Source organism: Pleurodeles waltl, chromosome 5 (assembly GCF_031143425.1).
Source record: "Pleurodeles waltl isolate 20211129_DDA chromosome 5, aPleWal1.hap1.20221129, whole genome shotgun sequence".
Lineage (NCBI taxonomy): Eukaryota > Metazoa > Chordata > Amphibia > Caudata > Salamandridae > Pleurodeles > Pleurodeles waltl.
Genome location: NC_090444.1, coordinates 1,652,604,710 through 1,652,625,828, shown reverse-complemented (window position 1 = coordinate 1,652,625,828; position 21,119 = coordinate 1,652,604,710). Strand labels below are relative to the sequence as shown.

The following is a 21,119-nucleotide window of genomic DNA, read 5'->3' as shown; positions in this document are numbered from 1 at the left end:
ACCGGTGTAGACTGGTTTATGCAGGGAGGGCACCAAATGTGCCCTTCAAAGCATACCAGTGGCTTGGGGAGGCTACCCCTCCAAAGCCATACACCTATTTCCAAAGGGAGAGGGTGTTACCCCACTCCCAAAGAAATCCTTTGTTCTGCCTTCCTGGGCTTGAGCTGTTCAAGCAGCAGGAGGGCAGAAACCTGTCTGAGGGGTGGCAGCAGCTTGGGCTGCCTGGAAAACTCTAGAAGGCTGGTAGGAGCAATGCTGGGGGTCCTATAAGGAGCCCCCAGAGTGCATGGAATCATACTGTTGCCAGTATTGGGGTATGAATCCAACATGTTTGATACCAAACATGCCTAGGTTCGGAGGTACCTGTATGTAGCTGGACATAGGTAGTGACCTATGTCCAGTACACATGTAAAATGGCGTCCCCGCACTCACGAAGTCCATGAAAATGGCACTAGAGTTCATGGGGGCACCACTTCTAGTGCAGGGGTGCCGGCACACACAGGTACTTGCACCCTGTCCCCTGGGGGCAGGGTGCAAGTACACCTCATAGGGGTGACTTATAGTGACCTGGTGCGGTGACCTATGGTGAAAAAGGATGCATGCACCCTTTCACACAGGCTGCAATGGCAGGCCTGCAGAACACTTTGCATGGGCTCCCTGTGGGTGGCATAATACACGCTGCAGCCCATGGGGATCCCCTGGCAACTCAATGCCCTGGGTACCTGTGTACCATATACTAGGGACTTACATGGGGGCACCAATATGCCAAATGTGGGGTTAAAATTGTACAAGTTACCAAGTTAGAAGGGAGAGAGCATAATCATTGGGGTCCTGGTGAGCAGGATCCCAGTAAACACAGTCAAACACACTGACAGGCAAAAAGTGGGGGTAACTGTGCTAAAAAGAGGCTACTTTCCTACAGAGCGGTACAAGAGCACACAACCAGATAGGACGCCGCCCTGTCCCAGCCCTTTTGTATGCTGGAAACAGTATTAATGGCATGTAAACCCAGTGGTCTGCAGTTAGTGTTGAACACTGTTGTTAACTTAATGGAAGAGCTCGACCTTAAGGTCAGCCTTAGTAAATCTTTTATTATGAACTGTGGGCCCACTCAGAGCAAACATTGCTCCTTCATAGTCCACAACATCTAACTTAGGTTGGCTCCTTTTCCTACTTAGAGGTTCAATTTGATTAATGGGGTACATGGAAGCAGTTAATGATGGCTTAGAAACATCAGTTTGACAAAGCCATTACCATGTCACTTAGATTCTCAGCTAAACTTGGAGTGAATCCTACAAAAGAAAAGGACCAAATATACCATGCTACATGTGTGTCACTGGCCATTTACGAGACCGGAGTCCGGGGTTATATGAGTTGAACTAACTTAGAGGTTTCTGAGAACGCCTGCCTAAGATCATTGCTAGCAGTTCCTCGGGGCTGCTCCACTTACGCCTGCCACAGAGAGACGGGCGTCAGCCACTTGGAAGATCTAATTAGTCTCTGCCCTCCCTTTCTGTTACATAGGATATGGACGCAACTGGAGACCCTTCTAAATAGATACACTGTTGAAGACTGTTTGACCCTATATTCAGCCTTAGAGACCACTGGGTTACAACTGGGTTTCAGACCGGAACTCTGACAACCCTGTGGCATTCCACCTCCAACAGTTACACACCATATATGTCTGAATCGCCTTGTCCTCTTTTATTTACCAAGCCATCCATATCCATAAGCAGTTGGAAGATTGTGAATAGGTCTTGGCTTTTAGGTGTTCTAATTATTGTGTGAGATTTGTATTTACTAGTTTTATGGAACTATATTAGCATTCAGTTCTGCGCTCGCTCGCTGACTGCCTTGCAGTCCTAGAGCAAGCAAAATAACATTCAAATAAACAGCACTAAAAGTAAGATCTTAGTACTAAGCTGGAAAGTCTATAGCAAAGGGGCTTGACATTTGTCCAGTTGGACGTTCTAGAGGGTTGAAACTATCAAATATTTGTGTGTTTATTTTAGCGAACTAAGCATTTATACTGCCCAGCTATCCTCTCAGAAGCACGCCCATGCGGCATTGATAGCGACTTTTGCAAGCTGCTACAAAAAATTAATGAACCCAACTTGTCAGCGTTCTGTAGGGTCATCAATGTAAGCTAATGCCAACTTTGTTGTATTGGAGAGTTTACATTTAGAGACCACTTGGAGTCATGACTGGATCAAGCTCAAATAAATGCTATCGCTCAGTATTTGCCCTTCCAAACCCCATCAGTGGGCGTGCAATAGGAATTTAACCTACCGTAGCAAAACTTGATTCTAAAAGCGCACTTTTAACTTTTGGTTTGAAAGTGAAGAATGAAATCAATACCACCTTGAAACAAACAATTTGGCAAATCTTTACTGATAAAACACCAGGATAGCACACATATTTAGGAGCCTTGATTGAATATCTGAAGGCTAAGGGTATCTGGGAATCCACCATTCCTCCTAAAGCGTTACGTAGAATATTACTGAAGAAGGCAAAACTAATTTCAAGAAATCTTGACATTGAGGCTGTAAACAGGTTTCCCTTTATTAGTACGACCACACTGCTATACAATGAAGGCAGAATATCAAGCTTTCTGGACTATCCACCGAATCTCTACAGTAAAAATGAATTACTTCTGCTAAGGTGCTGCATAATTCAACTTAGAGTACCACTTTGGTTGATTAACCGGATCACCAGAGCGGGTCTGCAGACTCTGCAGTTAGGCATCGGAGTTTCAGCTGCACATAACTTCTCTGTGAGCCATTATTGGTGCGGAGGCACTTCTGGCTACACCCGGACTTCTTACAGTTACATATAAGATCATTCAAGGAAGCAGTTCCTGCTTGCTTATCTCAATCATCGCAGTTTGCAGCCAGATTCTTGATGTGTACACCATGCAGTAAAGATGCTGGAGGAGGTTTCAGGTTAAAGCCAACCAATTTTGATGTGTTGAGGCAGACACTTGACCAACTCGATGAAAATGAATAGATGTATGTAATCCATTGACCAGACCAGATCATCTCCGAAGATCTACAGTTTCATCTATACCCTGGAACAGAATCTAGTGTTATAGCACATGTGACTAGCTAGGGCTCCGGCTACCTCTGACGCGAATACATGTCGAACTAAAGTGGGTGGCCCTTTAGACAATGACTGTGACATTTCAACTGAAACTTAATGTAAGACTATCACTTTATTTTTCAGTGTCCAGTCTCTTGCAGAGCACGTCATTTTAAATTTACAGAGCTTAACTATTTTATAAATAAATATGATGAGATTAATTTGCAGCCCTATGACGCTCTGTCAAGCAGCTCTTTTTTAGATTGAATTAAGCAGGCAATCCCTCAGGGTGTAATTCAGTTGTATATACCCTTGTTTTAGGTCAGAGGAAAAAATGCAATTTAGCACATCAAATGTTTTAATCCGCGCTGCTATTTTATTTACTTGATTGTCTTCTGTTTCTTTTGTAATGGTTTTTAATAACTGCACAATAAACGTACTAACCAGTTCTGTTTACATGTTTTATCTTTCTTTATGTATGTTCAATGAAATCATAAAACCATGTGATGAAATGTTCCTGTATTTGATGTATGTACATTTATGATTTTTCTTTTGGAAATCGAATATAGTTTTATTGCATTGAATTGAGAAATGCAGGGCAGACTCAGGACTGTATCTCAGAGGATGTATGTCAGAATATGGAGTGGAACAATATCATGCTAACTAAATATGGCAGTCGCAATATCGACTACCAAAATATTGTTAAGAAAAGTCCTAGGTAAGTATAGCTTTATTAGTTTTAACTCCACATGTACGTATCTAGAAGGTATATATTTTCAAGGTAAGCATACATGGAGTTAATTATTATAGTAAATCGATACTTATCCATGTATATTTACCTTTACTATATTTTGGTCGTCGATATTCTTGGTCACATAATATTTGAAACTCAATAGCTAGATTACCTTTGTTTAAAATGTGATTGCAAGAAGAGTAAGACACTACCTGAGATAGCCTGGTGACCGAGACAAAGGCATTGAGCCATGAATTCAGTTCTGTTGCAGTTAATCTTTAGGAAGTTAGAGCTCATCCTTTCAGAAATAGCTGGCATAAACTTCAAAAAGGTGAATGATTAAACGATGATGATTATGGCCAGGAGCTGGGTATTGTCTGCATAGCTGAGTAATGCAAGTGGGGAAAAAAACTGAAGTGTGCCTAGGGGTTGAGCACGTCTTTTAAACAATGCGGGCTTGCTGCTCAGCTTTTGGTACTACAAAAGAGAGGGATTTGAAGTCAGTCTTAAAAGAAGGGATGGAGACAGTCTGGCAACCAGCTAAAGATGTGTTGTGCCATTTGAGAGCACTGCCCCTCTCCCTAAACTCTTGTAAGTAGACCAGCAGAACGAAGTATGAGACAGAACATCTCAAAGTTGGGGTGCATGGACTGTACTGGTTTGAAAGTGTGCAGGTGGATAGAATTTTCAATGGGCTAGAGTGTCCATTGTACAATGTAATATTATATACAATTTGAATGTATACAATATACTAGATACCATTTGAATATATGTTCATTTTTCTAGAAAAATTACAGTTTTTTTGTTTAAATCATAAGAGAGACCATTGGACATTTTAAATAAATGCCTGGGAGGAACTGAACTGTAAAATCCGAGGAACTAGTTCTTAAATTGCTGTAGCTGACTTCCTGCACAGCCTTAGCACCCCCTTGAAGTGACCCTGTCTCAACTTTCGATAACTGCCAAAAATTTTGGCCTGAGCAAACGTCAAGAAACACAATGCAATGCAAACCTAAGTACCTCACGTCCAAATTAAGTTCGATACAAAAGCAATAAAAATGTGTAAACTAACTCCATCTGAAATTTTAGGAGTGAAAATGGAAATAGTAGACTTAAACACTTATAGTCCAGTTCCTGAAAAGACTGTAACCGTTTCATATGGTGAAAAAAGTACAATATGAAACTGTACTTTTTGGGCTCCTTAAGGCTTCCTAGCATTTACCAAACAGCTTCAACGAGTCAGGATCCTCGCATAGGGTAGAAAGGGTGGTGTAAACTAAGGACACAATAGGCTGGGACCTGCTGCAGGACATTTTGGAGAATACACTCAGTTACTGTGATTACGTTCTCTTGCCTTCATAGACTGAGATAAAATAACAAAATGAGTGACTGTGGGTTGGCTACAGACAGGAGGTGCACAAGCACGTCAGCAGTCTTGTAAGAGTTTGCAGAAAAATTTGTGTGGCTGCTCTGGGGGAGTGTTTCCTAGCTTGGGGGATCTTGGATGCCAACCTGGCCAGACATTTCCCAACATGACACTGCTTTGCGCAAGCAATGCAGACATACTTTCATGTACATTGTAATGCCACAAGCGGAAGTAAATACAAGTGCAGCAGGACAGACTGATTTCCTCACAATATAGAGCAGTTGTGTACCACAGCTAGCATGGTCTATGTTTTCAGGACATCCAGGCACTTGCCCTCTCAGACTGAAGGGGACCCAAGACTCAAGGAATGGGCAGAATAATTGCCCTGTTTTTAGAGACAGTTGTAGTTACACACTTGGGCCCACATTACGAGTCTGGAGGTTCCTGGACCGCCAGACTCGCGGTGGCAGTCTTACCCCTGCCGGGCGTGCAATAAAGATTGCTATATTACGACTTCAGCGGTTTGTCCAAAGCCAAACCGCAGAAATGCCATCCGTACCGCCAGGGCTGTCTGACCGCTGGGCCAGAGGTGAGCACCTCTGGCCTGGTGGTAGCCGTAATACTGCCATTGGTATTACGAATCAGCAGACCGCCAGCATTTTCGTGGCGGTGCACCCGGCAACAGGAATCTCCATTGCTGTAGCCGGCAGACACCCCCCCCCAACACGAACACACACGTACATTCACGCCCCACCTCACGCACACATTCACTTACATACACCCCACACACTTGCACCCAAACACACACTCAGATACACCCATTCACTTGCACGCACTCAGACATACACTTGAATGCACGCACTCAGACACCCCCTTCCCCGCTCCGCATTGACACACACATACACGCATTGACGCATACACACATCCCCCTTCACCCCCTTGTTATACACGCACTCACAAACGCACACACAGACCCCTCCCCCCGCATTCGTATACACACGCAGACACCACACACGTTCACACAACACCCCTCTCCCTTTCGGATGATCAGCTTACCTGCTTCGGCGACGTGGCCGTCCGGGAGGGGATGGGTCCTGGCGCTCTCCTCCGCCGTGCAGGAAACCGCTGCGCCGTATTAGGGATCGTAATACGGCAGACAGCGTCCTATTGGTATGGCGATGGAAAGCACCTCTATTACGACGTCGGCCAGGCCGACAGTGTCAGACTTCCACCCGAAATCGGATGGAAATTGGCACAACGTTGCAATAGGGTAATGACGGTCTTTTGGTGCCTGTGGTTTAGGCGGTCTTGCAAAAAGACCGCAGAAGTCGTAATGAGCGCCTTATTCTTCAGATCAGCAGGAACACAGAAAGGGAAGCTAGTGCTTCAGCTAGCAGGGAGGAAGGCACTGTAAGAAGTTCACTGTTAATGAGTTAAGATTTTGGATTATGCAAGAATATTTAGTCTCTGGATCATTCAAAGTTCTACGTTACGTAATTAATAATTCTCATGGCTGCACACTCAACATCTTTGCCAGAAGTCAGGTTTTGTTAAATCTCATGGAACGTTCCTTTATGAAATAGAAAATACCATGAAAACCTTACTGAATATCCCGTCGTGGCTGGACCAACAATTCTTGAGCTCCTACTCCTGTCCTCAGTATTAACTAAGTTACTGTACTTCAGAGGTCTCACATTTGAGTGTCAGTAAGAGTGGGCACAGCCTGCTCTGTTGGTTTCAGAGCCTGATTAGCTCTATTAGAGACCCGCACCCCCATCTCATTGTTAAAAAGTAACAGACCCCCTTGAGTGACTCTTTGCCTTTAATTTCAGTGACTAAAACAATTTAACATTTTCCTCTTATCAGAATTCATTTTGGGAAAAGACTGACTGTGAAAATCCTACTACAATTCTAGGCTTTTAGCAGAGCTTTTGCAAAGTGGCATAAGATGTTCTTATAAAGAGCTGTGAAAGTGGAAAAAACAAAGAATGTGAGAGAAATAACTCCGCATATCTGATTTATAACTTGGAGAGTGTGTGTTATAAATTTAGCACAGAGGCACTGGTGAAAAGTATGTGGCACATTCCAAAATCCCATGAAAAGTTCCACTGTCTTTGTCCCGTGTTAAACATGTAAACAAGTTTCTGATGTGCATTGTCTTTACCTCGCTGATTAAATCTGTGTTGCTTAACAATAAAAGGGCTGTCCGTGTACAATCAAACACATGAGGAGTGAGAAAAAATGTAAAGCTCTAAACACCAAGTACCAAAAAGACGGTGCAGACATGCAGACTCTCTGGCAGTATAGTAAAGGGCAAATGGGTGTCATTTATAGTTTAGGGGCATACGCTACAATCTGATAAAACAATGGGACTCTAGAACTTGAACATTCTTAAGTTGTCTTAATATATTATTGGGAGTGGGGCTCTACCTTAGTAGAGAAGGTCCTTAAATAGCTGTGTGGAATTTTGCATTGTTAAAAAATCAACGATAAAAAACAAATAGAAACAAAGTGTAATAAATATTGTGCAACATGACACTGTAGATGCAAATACAGGTTCTTCTTTGAGACATCTGTGCAGATCTGTATTTGCAGTTCACGAGGGGGAGTGCATCACAGGAGAATTATGAGGTTAAGAGCTTGCCCCAAAAACCTGGAACATAGGGTTTATATCTTAAAAAAGGTGCATTCATTTATTCTGAATGAGAATCAGAGGTAGCAAATGCTTCCTCAATTTTTAACTAAGCTTTGAAAATATGCTTCACATAGTGTATCATTTTTATTGCAAACATGTTGCTCAGTTTCAACAACAAAAGCAATTCAGTTCATATCTACAAATGAAAATAGTCTGCTCTGGCCAAAATTCAGAGTAACCTGGGGATTTTTAAGATTAAGAATTACATAGAGAAGATTAGAGTTAGTCAAACATGGACTTGAAATATTTCTCACGTTTCTTTAATGATAAAATCGGTGCAAAAAGAAGCTTATTGTAAGCAGCAGTAAAATAACGCATTGTGGTGGTTGACGTTGGACACTTGTTTGCTCCAGGAAGTTACCAGCCGCTAGTTCAGTTTTTAGTTGTCTGTACCTTGAAATGATTAACATCCAATTAAAGTTTCGTTACCATTGGCCCATATAATAATCCTATAAATTCATAATTCGTGATTACAAGATCATCAACTAGTTCACTTGACTATGTACCTTAAATGTAAATCCATTAGTTCCCTTTCTCAAAGAAACAATGTGGGTGTTGACAAAGATCACCAATTTATAAATCATTACCTCGATGACAAATGAGTGTGCTTATGTTTGCAATTGCCTGACTACATTCTGCCTGGAAGATATTTGGTTCTATGTTGTTGCCCGTCTTGTGGGATTGAGGTCAGAATTGCATGGTGCTCATTAAATCGAGTGATATTTCATGTCATTCTAACCATGGATGATTGTTGTCAGCGGATCTTTCATCATTATATTGTGAAATAAGATCACAATTGAACAGAAAAAAAATCACTTCATTCTGGTATCAGTTTACATTTTAAGAGGGTGGGTGAACATTTGCAGGATGGAGCTTCCCATCACCCCGCTCTGGAGGATATTCCAGCAAACGTCTGTGAATTATGTGCTGCAGACGCATAATCTCTAGTTTTTACCTGCATCTTTACAGACCACTGCATTTTTGCCCGGGGTGTCACATTGTTGTCTTTGTTACCCCATGTCCTATTAAGAATTTCTCTTGAAGAATTATACATTTTCAGTTGTGCTCTTAAGTTGTTTTACACCTTCTCACTGCCTGTCACATATCCATTTTCGATGTACTTTTTTTAACTCTGCTTTTTTCTTCTGCTCCGTTTCCTAGCTCTCTACCTTACTTCATTGTTCCTCCTTATCTTGTTTGCAAGACATGATTATAGTTATGGCTTTACCTTTTAGATGTGGTTTGTGTATGGGATCATTTGCAAGGCATGAAGAGAGTTATTGGTCAGTGATCTCGGTTGACGACAGATCACTGGTGCTAGATCAAGTTTAGACACTAAGGCGGTCATTCTGACCGCGGCGGGCGGCGGTCGCCGCCCGCCATGCGGTCACTGCCAAATGGCCGCTCCGCGGTCAGAAGACCGCGGATGCCATTCTGGCTTTCCCGGTGGGCCGGCGGGCGACCGCCAGCCCAGCGGGAAAGACCCTGCAACAATGAAGCCGGCTCCGAATGGAGCCGGCGGAGTTGCAGGGGTGCGACGGGTGCAGTTGCACCCGTCGCGATTTTCACTGTCTGCAAATCAGACAGTGAAAATCTTTATGGGGCCCTGTTAGGGGGGCCCCTGCACTGCCCATGCCAGTGGCATGGGCAGTGCAGGGGCCCCACGACACCCGTTCCCGCCATCCTGTTTCTGGCGGTGTAAACCGCCAGAAACAGGCTGGCGGGAAGGGGGTCGGAATCCCCATGGCGGCGCTGCAAGCAGCGCCGCCATGGAGGATTCTCTGGGCCAGGGGTAATCCGGCGGGAAACCGCCGGATCCCCTTTTCTGACCGCGGCTTTACCGCCACGGTCAGAATGGCCCTGGAAGCACCGCCAGCCTGTTGGCGGTGCTTCCGTGGTCCCCGGCCCTGGCGGTCTTGGACCGCCAGGGTCGGAATGACCCCCTAAGTGTTAAAGAGAAACGGCTTTCCTTTGAAGCACTACATAGGCTGAAAACAGACCTCTAAAATTAACAGCTGAGGTCCCTGAAAACAGCGTGCCTCTTTCTTTAATGCTGCCGCCAGCTTTGCCGATCAGCTGTTGGCAGCAGTGAAGAGAGAGGCACACAGCTGCGCTACGTCATAATGCAGCACTGGTGCGAGCATCCACTACTTTCACAGGGCTCCTTCCATTCTTAAGATTCTCGCTTTGCTGCAGCCACAAAAACACAATTTCCTTGTGGGAAGCAAAACAGAGCACCTTAATGAGCATAGTAACTGTATAGAGGAATAAGGGATCATGTAAATCTAGAGGTTAAGTAGTTTCTTCAGTTGGTACCGAAATTGAGCAGACTACATGGGGCTCATGTTCCTTTTTTGCCACCACATGCTATTACATGGTTGAGCTGTCTGAGATGGTGCAGCAAATGACTTGGATGAGACCCGTGCGCGGCTCATTCGGTTGTATGCTGCATCTTTTAGAGATATTTCAAGGGACCACACTTTATTGGGATCCTGATTCTGGTGCCTAGCCTTTAGATAAATATGGTTACTGCAGAAACCAGCTATATTGGTAAACAGACTTCTGAAGCTGGAGGTGGACTGTTAATTCCTAATAATGGCCCTGTGAACTGAATTGGCCCCGGAAGTGGTGGTAGACAGCTTGCAACAGGTGCATTTACAGTTTTTTTTCTATTGTGTACTGTGAAATTTCATTGTATTGTTCTCTCTTCCATGCACTTTTCATTCGATATCTATAGTCCACTTAAATACATCTGAAACATACATATCATAATCCAGTTTATATACTAAAAAGTTGTGGAAGTGATTAGAAACATTTTCGACTTGCAGATGCATGCTTCGTATCAATTATATTGACTCAGCTTATAAAGTGTTGTATTCAAATAGTCATTTAGTCACTGTTCACTTTGATCACTTTGGATTTTTTTTTTCAGGTTTGAACATTGAACGTTTCTGCATGACAGGCGGCAAAAGTCCAATTGGTTACCTGAAAGCATATCTGACCAACTTGTACCTTTCTGCGGACTCTGAAAAAGTGGGAGAGGCAATAGAAGAAGGTACAGATTACCACTAGCTAGTTTACTTCTTATTTGGATAAGGCTCCCCCCCCTAAAATGCAAATTATTTTTCAAATGTAACTGTTTGCTTAATGGTGAAAAGTCTTCAGAGTCAATGTGAGAATTCATTGTGTTGATTATAATGACACAAAGCATTAGGTTCGTTCAAAGTTCAGTCTCAGTATCTTCATTGTTAGACTTCTGTTAGCATAACAAACTAACAGGTAAATAAATAAGATGAATGGAAACTACAGAAAATGGTGCATATAACCTTGATTAATTTTCTTGAGTCATTGTCAGCAGAGATACCAGAAAAATGTATTTCTGAAGCTTTAACTGCACTGCAGGTCATCATTCCTTATGATTTTGATAAAACTTGCAGGATTTTAGATCCAGTATTGCCACTCATCCTACCATATTGTTTATTTAATATTTTAGCACAGACTGAAACTATTAGGCCTGGTTTTTGCCCATCAAGTTCTACTTTTACATGGTTACTGAGTCCTCCTCCATCCCTTGATTTCTGGCATGATCACGGCCTCTTACTTTAAGGTAGCTGTTGATACAGCCACAAGAATTTCAACATGTGCCTGAAGAGCAACTAATTTGTTCCCAAAAGTATATTGGAACATTCTTACTGGCTGGGCCAAGTTAATGGTGAAAGTATGTTTACATTCCCGTTCATGTTGGGTTTTATCTGACTGATAAGAGTCCCTCTCATGCATGCTGTGGTGATTTGTAGCTATGGAAGTTGAAAAGCCCCTCTTTTCAATTCCAGTCCAAAAATGTAATATTTGTGTAACATAATCCAGCTAGTTCTTTACTCAGATCGTTGCTTTTGACCCTGTACAATGCTCTGGTGCCTTTGGCTAGGTTCAAGTTATACAAAGTGTTTAGTAGAGTGCTCCATGTTATGGGTACTTCAGAGTACTTTGTTGGATCTTAAAATGTACAGCTGGAGTGAAAGAAGGTTAGAAACAAATCTTAACATTCTCCTAGCAACCCCCCAAGAAAATGGAGTTCAGCTACAAAAGAGGCCGTTTAAATTTTTTTTTTAAGCTCATAGAGTTTATATTTGAACCTCCGATTTGGATTGAAAGCATGCAACAACATCGAGCCCTGAACTCCATTGATTGATATTTTCTGGAGTGTGGATCAGATCAAATCGCATCAATAATGAGTCGAAAAATGATGTCGTTCAAGTTTCTATTATTTAGTTATGCAATGAGAATGATTTTTTAATGGTAGGTATACTTTGATTGCAGAGTTGATGGTTTATAGAAGTTTTTTTTTTTTAGCCGTGGGTGGATTATGAGGTACATATGAGCTATTCATTACCCATGCGTCAACAAAAACAGTCAAATATTCCAGGTATGTCCTGCAAACTTTCAAACGTGTTCACCTCAAAGTGTGTATACGAGACAACCAGTCCTTCAAGAAACAAAATCCCTCATGAATTAGTGGAGGGCAGCAATGAAGAAGCCACACAAAATATTCTCATCTCCTCCTCTGGCTGCATAACTAACCCGTTTAGGGTCTCCTTTCAAGTGCCTTTCATATCCCGAAAAAATCTGGATTTTCTTGTGCAGTAATATGGTATCACACTAGTGTTTACACACATTTTCACCATGGCCTAAGTCATGCAGACAAACATAGCACATTCAAAGTTTGATCACCTCAGAATGTGAGGATGTTATTCCCTATTATGAGGTGTATAAAGCGGAATGGTGTACAAATAGCACACAGAGTAAAAACACACCCTGTGGCATCAGTATTTACAAAATGTGCTGTCACCTCTTGAAAATGTATAGATTTGTTAGGAGCCCCAGAGTGTACTATAGGAGGAGGTGAACACAGGTGCCGGTGGAGACACACTGGCTCTGCCATTGGCTCTGCCATTGGCTCAGCCAGCGTTCCGAGTTGACTGACGGCGACTGTCACACCCACTGGCTCAGTTTTGCTCCTTGAAAGACCATCAGGGAAAGAGGCTTTCCTTAACATGCTACCTTATCCAGTTGTGTTAGCAAAACTATATTGTGGACTCTTGCGTAGGAGACATTTCCAGTTGCCATATTTGCTTAAACAATGTTTTCAGTATTGATAGACATTGGTAACTGTTTAAAGAAATGTTCTAAAAATGTCTCCTGTTTTGACGTCCATAGCCACATACATTGAAAAAAACTCATATTTTGGATTTTTCACCACAGCCTTGCTGGAGGTTGTAAATCTGCCAACAAAGCAAATTGGAAAAACAGCCTATCAAAATATAGATCAGGATCAAAGTCTTCCGAATACGTGAAGCTCAATCTTTATCATGTGTTTTTTTATTTTTAGGAATTGCAGCTGCCACTATGTTTACATCCAACAGAACGATCCATTTCTCAGACAAGCAACTCAGGGTTGCATTTGATGGGGATGCAGTCCTCTTCTCCGATGAGTCTGAGCAAATTGTGAAGAAACACGGATTAGATGCATTCTTTGAAAACGAACAACAGTTTGAGAACAAACCCCTTGCTCAGGTAATGTACTGAATCAACAGAGTTTTCTATCTAATTGTTTATTTCTAATGTTTGTACGAAGTCTTTTAAATCTGTTGATGTTTTCCCTTACACGTTATCTGTTCTAGTATCTATTCCATCAGTCCAGTAGTGAAAAATATGTTGTATGTGTTGTGTGATATATATCCTATATCTGCTTTCATTTTGCAAAAAATGTGATATGCCCTTTATTATCTTTAAATGTGGATGGCATCATGTACCAGGCAAGTAATTGCAGCTGTCCCATATAACTTTGCCTTGTGAAAATCAGGACTGACCCCGCTCTTCACAGGAACATTCCATCCCAAACTGCCAAGTAAGCCCTCCTCCAGAAGGGAACACAAGCAGCCACAAACTGGTCTCTGCCTTCTGAGGCCTAGTCATTGATGTACAGTTTGGACTACAGCAGGCAAGGGGCCCATATCTGGCCAAATCCTTGGCCACTTGGGGCTTGTGTTCTCTTCTGGAGGGGACCTCACCTGGAAGTTCTGGATGGACTGTTCTTATGAGGAATAGGATTGGAATGCTACCCAGAGCAATTGCCAGCTGTTTAGACTATTTTTGTTGCAGCTTTGTAAAGCGCAAACTTAGCGCAAACTTGGCCCAAAGGCATTAGCGCTTTACATGAACACCAGATTGCATTACAGAATGCCAATTTTTTTGTTTATTATTATTTGTAGACACGGGGAGATTAAGGGCCTGATTTGGAGTTTGGCGGAGGGCTTACTCTGTCACAACGGTGATGGATATCTCATCTTCTGAAATATAAATCCCCTAGGATGTATTGGGATTTATATTTCGGTGGATGGGATATCCATCACCATTGTGACAGAGTAACTTGTCTGCCAAACTCTAAATCAGATCCTATCTGATTTGCCCAGTATCACAGGATGTTGTGCCAATGACAGAGGTCGAGTCTGGATCCTCAATTCCAAAGCTGGTAGCTCTGGCATCCTTTACCTTTTGCGTGTTTGATTAAACTCCTTAATTGGCCATAACTGAAAAGACAGGTCCTTTTGGAACTTCACAGGATTTTAATGTATTCTATCTAACCTGTTTGGTTCATGTTGGGTTGTTTAGGGTCGTTCTGCATTAGCGCCAGGAGGCCCAGTTGGGTAGCTGCGCGCCATACATTTGATTTGATTTGGCTGTGAAGTATTTCCATCTATCTCTAGCACAGCCAGTTTAGGAATATGATGTGGTCAATGGATTGAATGACAAAAGAGATTAAATGGGAAAAGGGTCAGTTCATGCCAAAGAGACCAGACTCCCTTAAAACAGTAGACTCAGAGTTTGATTTTGGCCAGTAGTGAAAATGTATCGCAGCGAGTCTCAGTCTGTCATATTTCACAAAGTTCTATTAACTCCTGAAAAACTCTAATGAGGGATTAAAACACTTAGGCCTTTGATATGAGAGGGCCGGATTTCTAAGGGAGCGATACCAGTGCCAGAATTTACGATTCCATCAAAATACGGTGATTACAAGGTTTTCTCTTGAACGGGGACAATCCATGCGTACCCAGGAGTATCATGTCCTTTTGTGCTGGATTTCCCCAGTTCCAGGAACAATCCTAATCTGAGGTACCAACTCCTAAGAGCAGATATTAAGCGGATCACAGGTCAGGAAGCTGGAGCAGGGCAGGTCCATCAAAACAAAGGGGTGCAGCAGTGCCAGCTTCCCTCTCACCCTCAGCCCCTCCACAGGTGATGCAAAGTTTTGTCGGTGACAGGACTGTGAGTGCACCTACTGCTCCTGTCTGTGAGACCCACATTCTGCACCCGGTAATACCGAACATGCCTTAGTCTAAAAAGCCTTATGATCTGATAAGCCTATAGGATTTACTCAGTGTGCAAACTGCGTGTACCTCACAACGTAACTTTGACAGCACGTTCTGAATCATATAGGAAGGGGCGTTTCCCCTTTGCGTCCTGCAAAGGGATGCATGCATCCGTGCTTTTCGACTACAAAAGTAGTTGCAGATCCATGATCTGTTACCTGCCACTGTTTTGGGGGTGGTAACTGAATTCCAAATTCAAAGCTGTTCATGTGGAATGGTTGTGGGAGGTCTCGGGGGAGGCGGATAGTGTTTCAAGGGGCCTCCCGATGTCTTACTTTGATGAAACAATGTTTAGAGCAGTACCTGTTCCTTTAAGGGTTACTTCAGCAAGAATATGCAGACACTGAGGTTAGCTGTCCCTTCCAGGCCTCCGTTCCTACAGTTGCCTGTATTTATTCACGAGGAGTGCGAGAATGCCTCCTGCCTAATTAGTATTTATTATGTAGAAGATGTTGCGCTCTCCTGCAAATGGCACATTTTATGATGCGATTGATTAGGGCATCATTTTCATTGCAAAATGAAGGTCAGGTTGAAGTCTAACCTGAATGCAAAAACACTGACTGCATTGTAACCTGGCCTTTTGTATTTCAGTCTTTATAGTCCTAAAACTGCAGTGCTTTTAAATGATTGACTCTCCGTGTCTGTTGTCAAGGTTATGTGTATACAGTAGTTGTTTGCTTGGTGAAATGATCATCGAGTTCCGCACAAGCTTTTGAGTTTTGTGACATTATGGTTTCGAAGACAAATTCATCTAAATCTGAAAAAAGAATTCCTCCTTTTAAAGAAATATCACACCAAATGTCTCATTGGTGTTACTTGCAATGAATACTCGGAATTGGTGGAATTTTCCTCCAGTTTATGAATTCAGCTTTCGGTGAAGCATTTCTGAATTAAAGTGTGCAAGAATATGCTATGTGTGGCGCTTGTGTTAGATTATATTGCTAAGATATTGGATGTTTCAACGTAGAAAAAAACATATTTAAAGTAGAAATAGAAATTCTAGTAGAAATAGAAATTCTAGCCTTTTTTTTACAAAATAATATTCCTGCTGTACAGATTTGGAATTATTTGTTGCTTTGAAAGAAAAACACAGTACGTTGATGTGAGGAGGGTGCATAAGTGTCCGATCACATGCCAGGTCAGCGAGCCACGTTACGAATCGTTTTGCTGATTATGTGCAGGAAACCCTGTGCAGTGTCATAAAGGTGTGCTGACCTCCCCCATGGTGTGAGGGTGGACAAGGGCATCTTGTATCACCTGTTGATTTTGTGGGGAAGATGGAGGGGCAGCATGAGAATGGGAGTAGTTGTTAAATATACTTGATCTCGTTTGAATCTTCAGACCACCCTAGTTCAGCGGATGCTGGGACCTGATTCTGGCAGAGCTGGTCCAGCAGGGGCTCAGAGCAAGAACCCAGTGCTCACATTCCATGGGTCACTTTACCTCAGTGTATATCTCATAAAAGGAACGTGTTAGAGCAAGGAAGATTGTCTTCATGCAAATGAGGAACGCCAGTCACACAATGCAGGGTGGCCTTCATTAGCACATGAGTATTTGGGAATACAGAAGGGGATCGTTCTTCAACTAAAGCCAAAATGCCGTACATGATAGATCTCGCCACATACATTTCCAGCAAACCTTCTGAAACAGGGCTTATTGTTTCCAAACGTGAAACCACAAAACATTATCATGAGATTAACTTTTTTTATATATTTCTTTTAAGGGTCCTTTAAAAGGCTTTCTTGAAGCTCTTGGAAAACTCCAGAGGAAGTTTTATGCCAAAGGTGCCCGCTTAGACTGCCCTATCAGAACCTACCTCGTCACAGCCAGAAGCGCAGCAAGTTCTGGTGCCCGAGCGTTGAAGACACTGCGCAGCTGGGGGTTGGAGATCGATGAAGCACTTTTCCTCGCAGGTGCCCCAAAAGGGCCAGTTCTGGAAAAAATACATCCCCATATTTTCTTTGATGACCAGATGTTTCACATTGAAGGAGCACAAGAGATGGGTACAATTGCAGCTCACGTGCCATATGGTATTGGCCAAAGATACAACAAATCCACTCCTAAAGAGGACTAAGAAAAAATAAAGCAGCTATTTATCTATAAGGAACCTGGCTGACGCAGCACATCCCCCTCGCGGCAATTTGGAACTTAGCCTGTTTTATAGCTATGATTCCATTTAATTTTTTGACAAAAGCATCCACGGGACGAGGACTAAACACTTTGAAATTCCAAGTAAAAAAAATTGATCTGTTCATGCACAAATTGTAATCACCTATAGCAGTGCGGCGCAGCACAGGAATGTATTAATGTTTAACTATTTTCAACATTCCTGTATTTGGCATGCCTGCTCAGCACACGTGGCCTCCTACTTTGAAGATATAGGCGCTTCATTGTTTCTTAGCTGTTGGTGCCTTTATTGTATAAAAAAAAAATGCAAACAGTGCTTTCAAAAAAGAACCGTCACCAACATAGTCAATGCAGCTCTTGATATACCTCTGTTTTGTCTCATTCGTTGGAGCTCCGCATTTAGTGGAATTATACCTAGATCACCTGCTGAGTAACAAAGAGTGGCCCATTCTTTGTTGTATAACTATTGTCTTAACCATACAGAAATCACGTATCTTTTTCCAGATCATTAAGGTTATTTTTAATCATGTACGATGCATGGGGTGTAAAGTTTTAAAGGTAGCACAAAGTAATGTTCATTAAAATGCTGAATTCTGCATGCATTGGATTTTCCTTCAAACCTTCACAAATCACAGTGCACGTTTCCTGTAATTTATTTTTTAAATTATAGTGGGAATCGTGACCTGGTCTATATTGCACCTGCTTTAACACACATTATTTGTTCCATATCATGCTTCGAACTTCAGCACTGGCTGCAATAACGCACAATTGGTAAGGTTTGATTGCTCACTGTACATTGAATAGCACAGTATAATCAGTCTTTCCGACACGTCAAAATACATATTTTAAAGAAACAGGCTCTGATATTCAGCACTGTGCAGTGCAACGTGTTCTGCATCCATCGACATAATGCTTATGGCAGTTGTACAGTTAATTTGGAGCCCATCACTGATGAAGACTGTGTTAAAAAGCAGTGCTCCTAATCATCAATAAAATAAAGCATATCTCAATTATTGTTTAAAATTAAATATTTGTGTTCTTAAACAATACGCACTAGATCTGGTGCCTCCAGCCTTCTTTGTAGTGAGAGCTACTTCTGATAAGTAAAAAAAAAAAAAAAAATCATCATGAGCTATTAAAGGCCAGTCAACTCGCACATTGTTCACAGAGACCCCTACGGCTAGCTTCGTTGACTTTAAGCCTAATTTCCATAGAGCAAGATATGTTAGACCGTAATACCATGCACCTCAGGCTCTAACCATTTGTGACACTATTACATGTATAACAGAAACATACAATTACATATATAACAAGCATACAACCATTTTTTTAAATGGGAGAAATTTGGGATGAAGAAAACGTTTCATAATTTGAAACGTATTTCTTCACTCCAAATTTGCTTGGCATGGGCAGTGCAGGGGGTCCCCCTGCCCAGCACTGTTGCAGTGTTTACTGTCTGCCTTGCAAGGGTGCTGCTGCATCCTGCGGGCTACAGCATTTCGTTGGCTCAATTACGACCCGGAGACAATGCTGGAGCCTGTTTTGTGCTAGGCCAGCAGGCAGAAACCTCGGTTTCCGGCCACCGACCTACGGGAAACTCCTAATAGATCCTTCAGGGTGGTCACCAAGAAGGCAGCGACCACCGTGTCGGGAGTTTGGCGAACAGGCTTTCCCATCCACCAAACTCAAAATGAGGCCCTATATCACTGCTTTTTGTGGAAGTCATTATGCTTCTTGTTTATCTTCTACTTAGTCCTTTAGCTCCTATGTTGCATTTAGGGTCTTAGATCTAAATGCAAGTGAGGTTCCTACCAAAAAGCATTATTCCTCTTCAGCATACAGAGGAATAAAGCCACATTCTCTCAGTTTACTGAGATGTTTCCCATCTTCCATCTGCACCTATGATCTCAGGCTTCCAATGTGAAGTGACACATTACAAAATTTAAAGGGAATAAAGGACCTAGCAGATGTTATATTCTGAAATAGACAATCTATAATTGTCTTTCTCGCCTTAAAGAAGTTTTAAAACTGTCTTAAATCATGAAAATGTCTTCGTATGTTAGGCACATTGGTCTTGAAAGTAGCTCTGAGAATAATAATTGTGACTCCCTCTCCTTATTTAACTTTACTCAAAGTGTTTTCCGTATGGGCAGTAAAAACAAAAGGCCTTCAAGGTCTGACAGTAACACCGTTCACAGGAAATGGCCATCATTCAAAGGATGTGGGACGGTTTATCACCACTACAGTAATATGAATTTTGGAACTGCACCGCATTTAATCTAAAAGCCTCTGGTTCTTGGCTGCTGCAATGGAAGGCTTGTACTGGACTTGCTCAGAACCTAAAAAAGGAGCAAGCCAGAGCCCGGAGCATGTTGCTGATGCACAGATGTGCAGTGTCCGTAAGCAGGGTTCCTTGCAACATAAGACAGGTTGGGCAGTACCCTTCATGACAGGGATTTGCTGCTGGGCTAAAATAAATAATGAAGAGTCCTGCACACAAAATTAAACGTTCTTTACAACAGAAAGCAAAACGCAACGCATTTCAATTTTCAAATATAAACATTGAATCACTTTTTCCCAAAATAAGGCTGCGAGCTACTCAAAGGTGGTCAGCGAGCTACCAGTAGCTCGTGCTCGACCGGTTGGAGACACCTGGACTAGAGCCATAATTGTTTTATGGTTTTACATCTGTCTATTTTTGTTTGCGTTCTTTTCCACGGTCTACTTTTTATTACAATTTGAACTGATTTTTCAGTTTTGAAAGATTATTTCTTAAAGTATAAAATAAAGGCTGCAGGCCTGATCAGGTCCTTTGTATCCTATTGGCTGATGAAACAAATTTTTTAAAAAGTCCACTGATGGTTATTCTTTTTAGGAGTACCTTGTACCATTCTTTATGAAAGTGATCCTCCTAATTAAACATTATTACATACTGCTCACTCCATTTACATGGCAAACTTCCAAATACTTATGATATTTTTGCTTATCTTTTGGATTTAAGTACCATTTTTATAAAGAAATACTCTTTTCTTAGTGCTTTTGTTAATGTATTAGAAAAACAACCCTATAATATATTGTTTTTATTATATTTTCTACAGGATGCTTTGGAATGTTGTATAATTCTCTGAGTGGGTTGGTTGCTAATTGGTTATTTTTAATGTGCAAGCTAGTTATGAGGAAAATTGTTTACAAACCATTCCGGAAACTACAGGCCATAGTAACTTCTCTGGTAGTTATCATTTTGGAATCAGAGGTTAGTAGTTTGGAATTCTACTGTATGGATGATGAGAAAATACAAAGAGAATGTTTTATACGGTTTTCACCATCTTTTCATTATTCTTTGGGAAATTTGGTTTCAAAACTGTTTTCTTACTGAAATAAAGCGGGCTATATTGAGTACTGGAATCTGGTTTCTTTTTTTTTAAACTTAACATTACAGTTGCAGAGGTCACAAGTAAATAATGATGATTGAGTATGCCACCCATACATTAAAATGATACTGAAAGTCACCAAGGATTTCATTGACCCCATAGAGGCCTCGGGTCGAGTGCCTTTATAAAGCCATTAAACTTTGAGGGGAAATGCAATATCATTTTCACATATGATTGGGTGCACTTACTTCTTTATAATATATGGCCTTGTGCTGCAAATGTTTTCCTTCTAGTTTCATTGTTCCGGATATTTTTAACG

General features: G+C 41.8%; 1 protein-coding gene across 1 annotated transcript in view; it reads left to right on the top strand.

Moving 5' to 3' along the window:
• NT5C1B (5'-nucleotidase, cytosolic IB) overlaps nucleotides 1–20,826 on the top strand; it is a 95,093-nt gene extending 74,267 nt beyond the window's left edge. Inside the window, exons 4-6 of the mRNA XM_069235980.1 lie at nucleotides 10,805–10,927; nucleotides 13,262–13,446; nucleotides 17,026–20,826. Of these exons, the coding sequence (XP_069092081.1) occupies nucleotides 10,805–10,927; nucleotides 13,262–13,446; nucleotides 17,026–17,376 (659 nt within the window). The 3' untranslated portion in view covers nucleotides 17,377–20,826. The remainder of the gene's footprint in view (nucleotides 1–10,804; nucleotides 10,928–13,261; nucleotides 13,447–17,025) is intronic.
• Nucleotides 20,827–21,119: the final 293 nt, after the last annotated feature.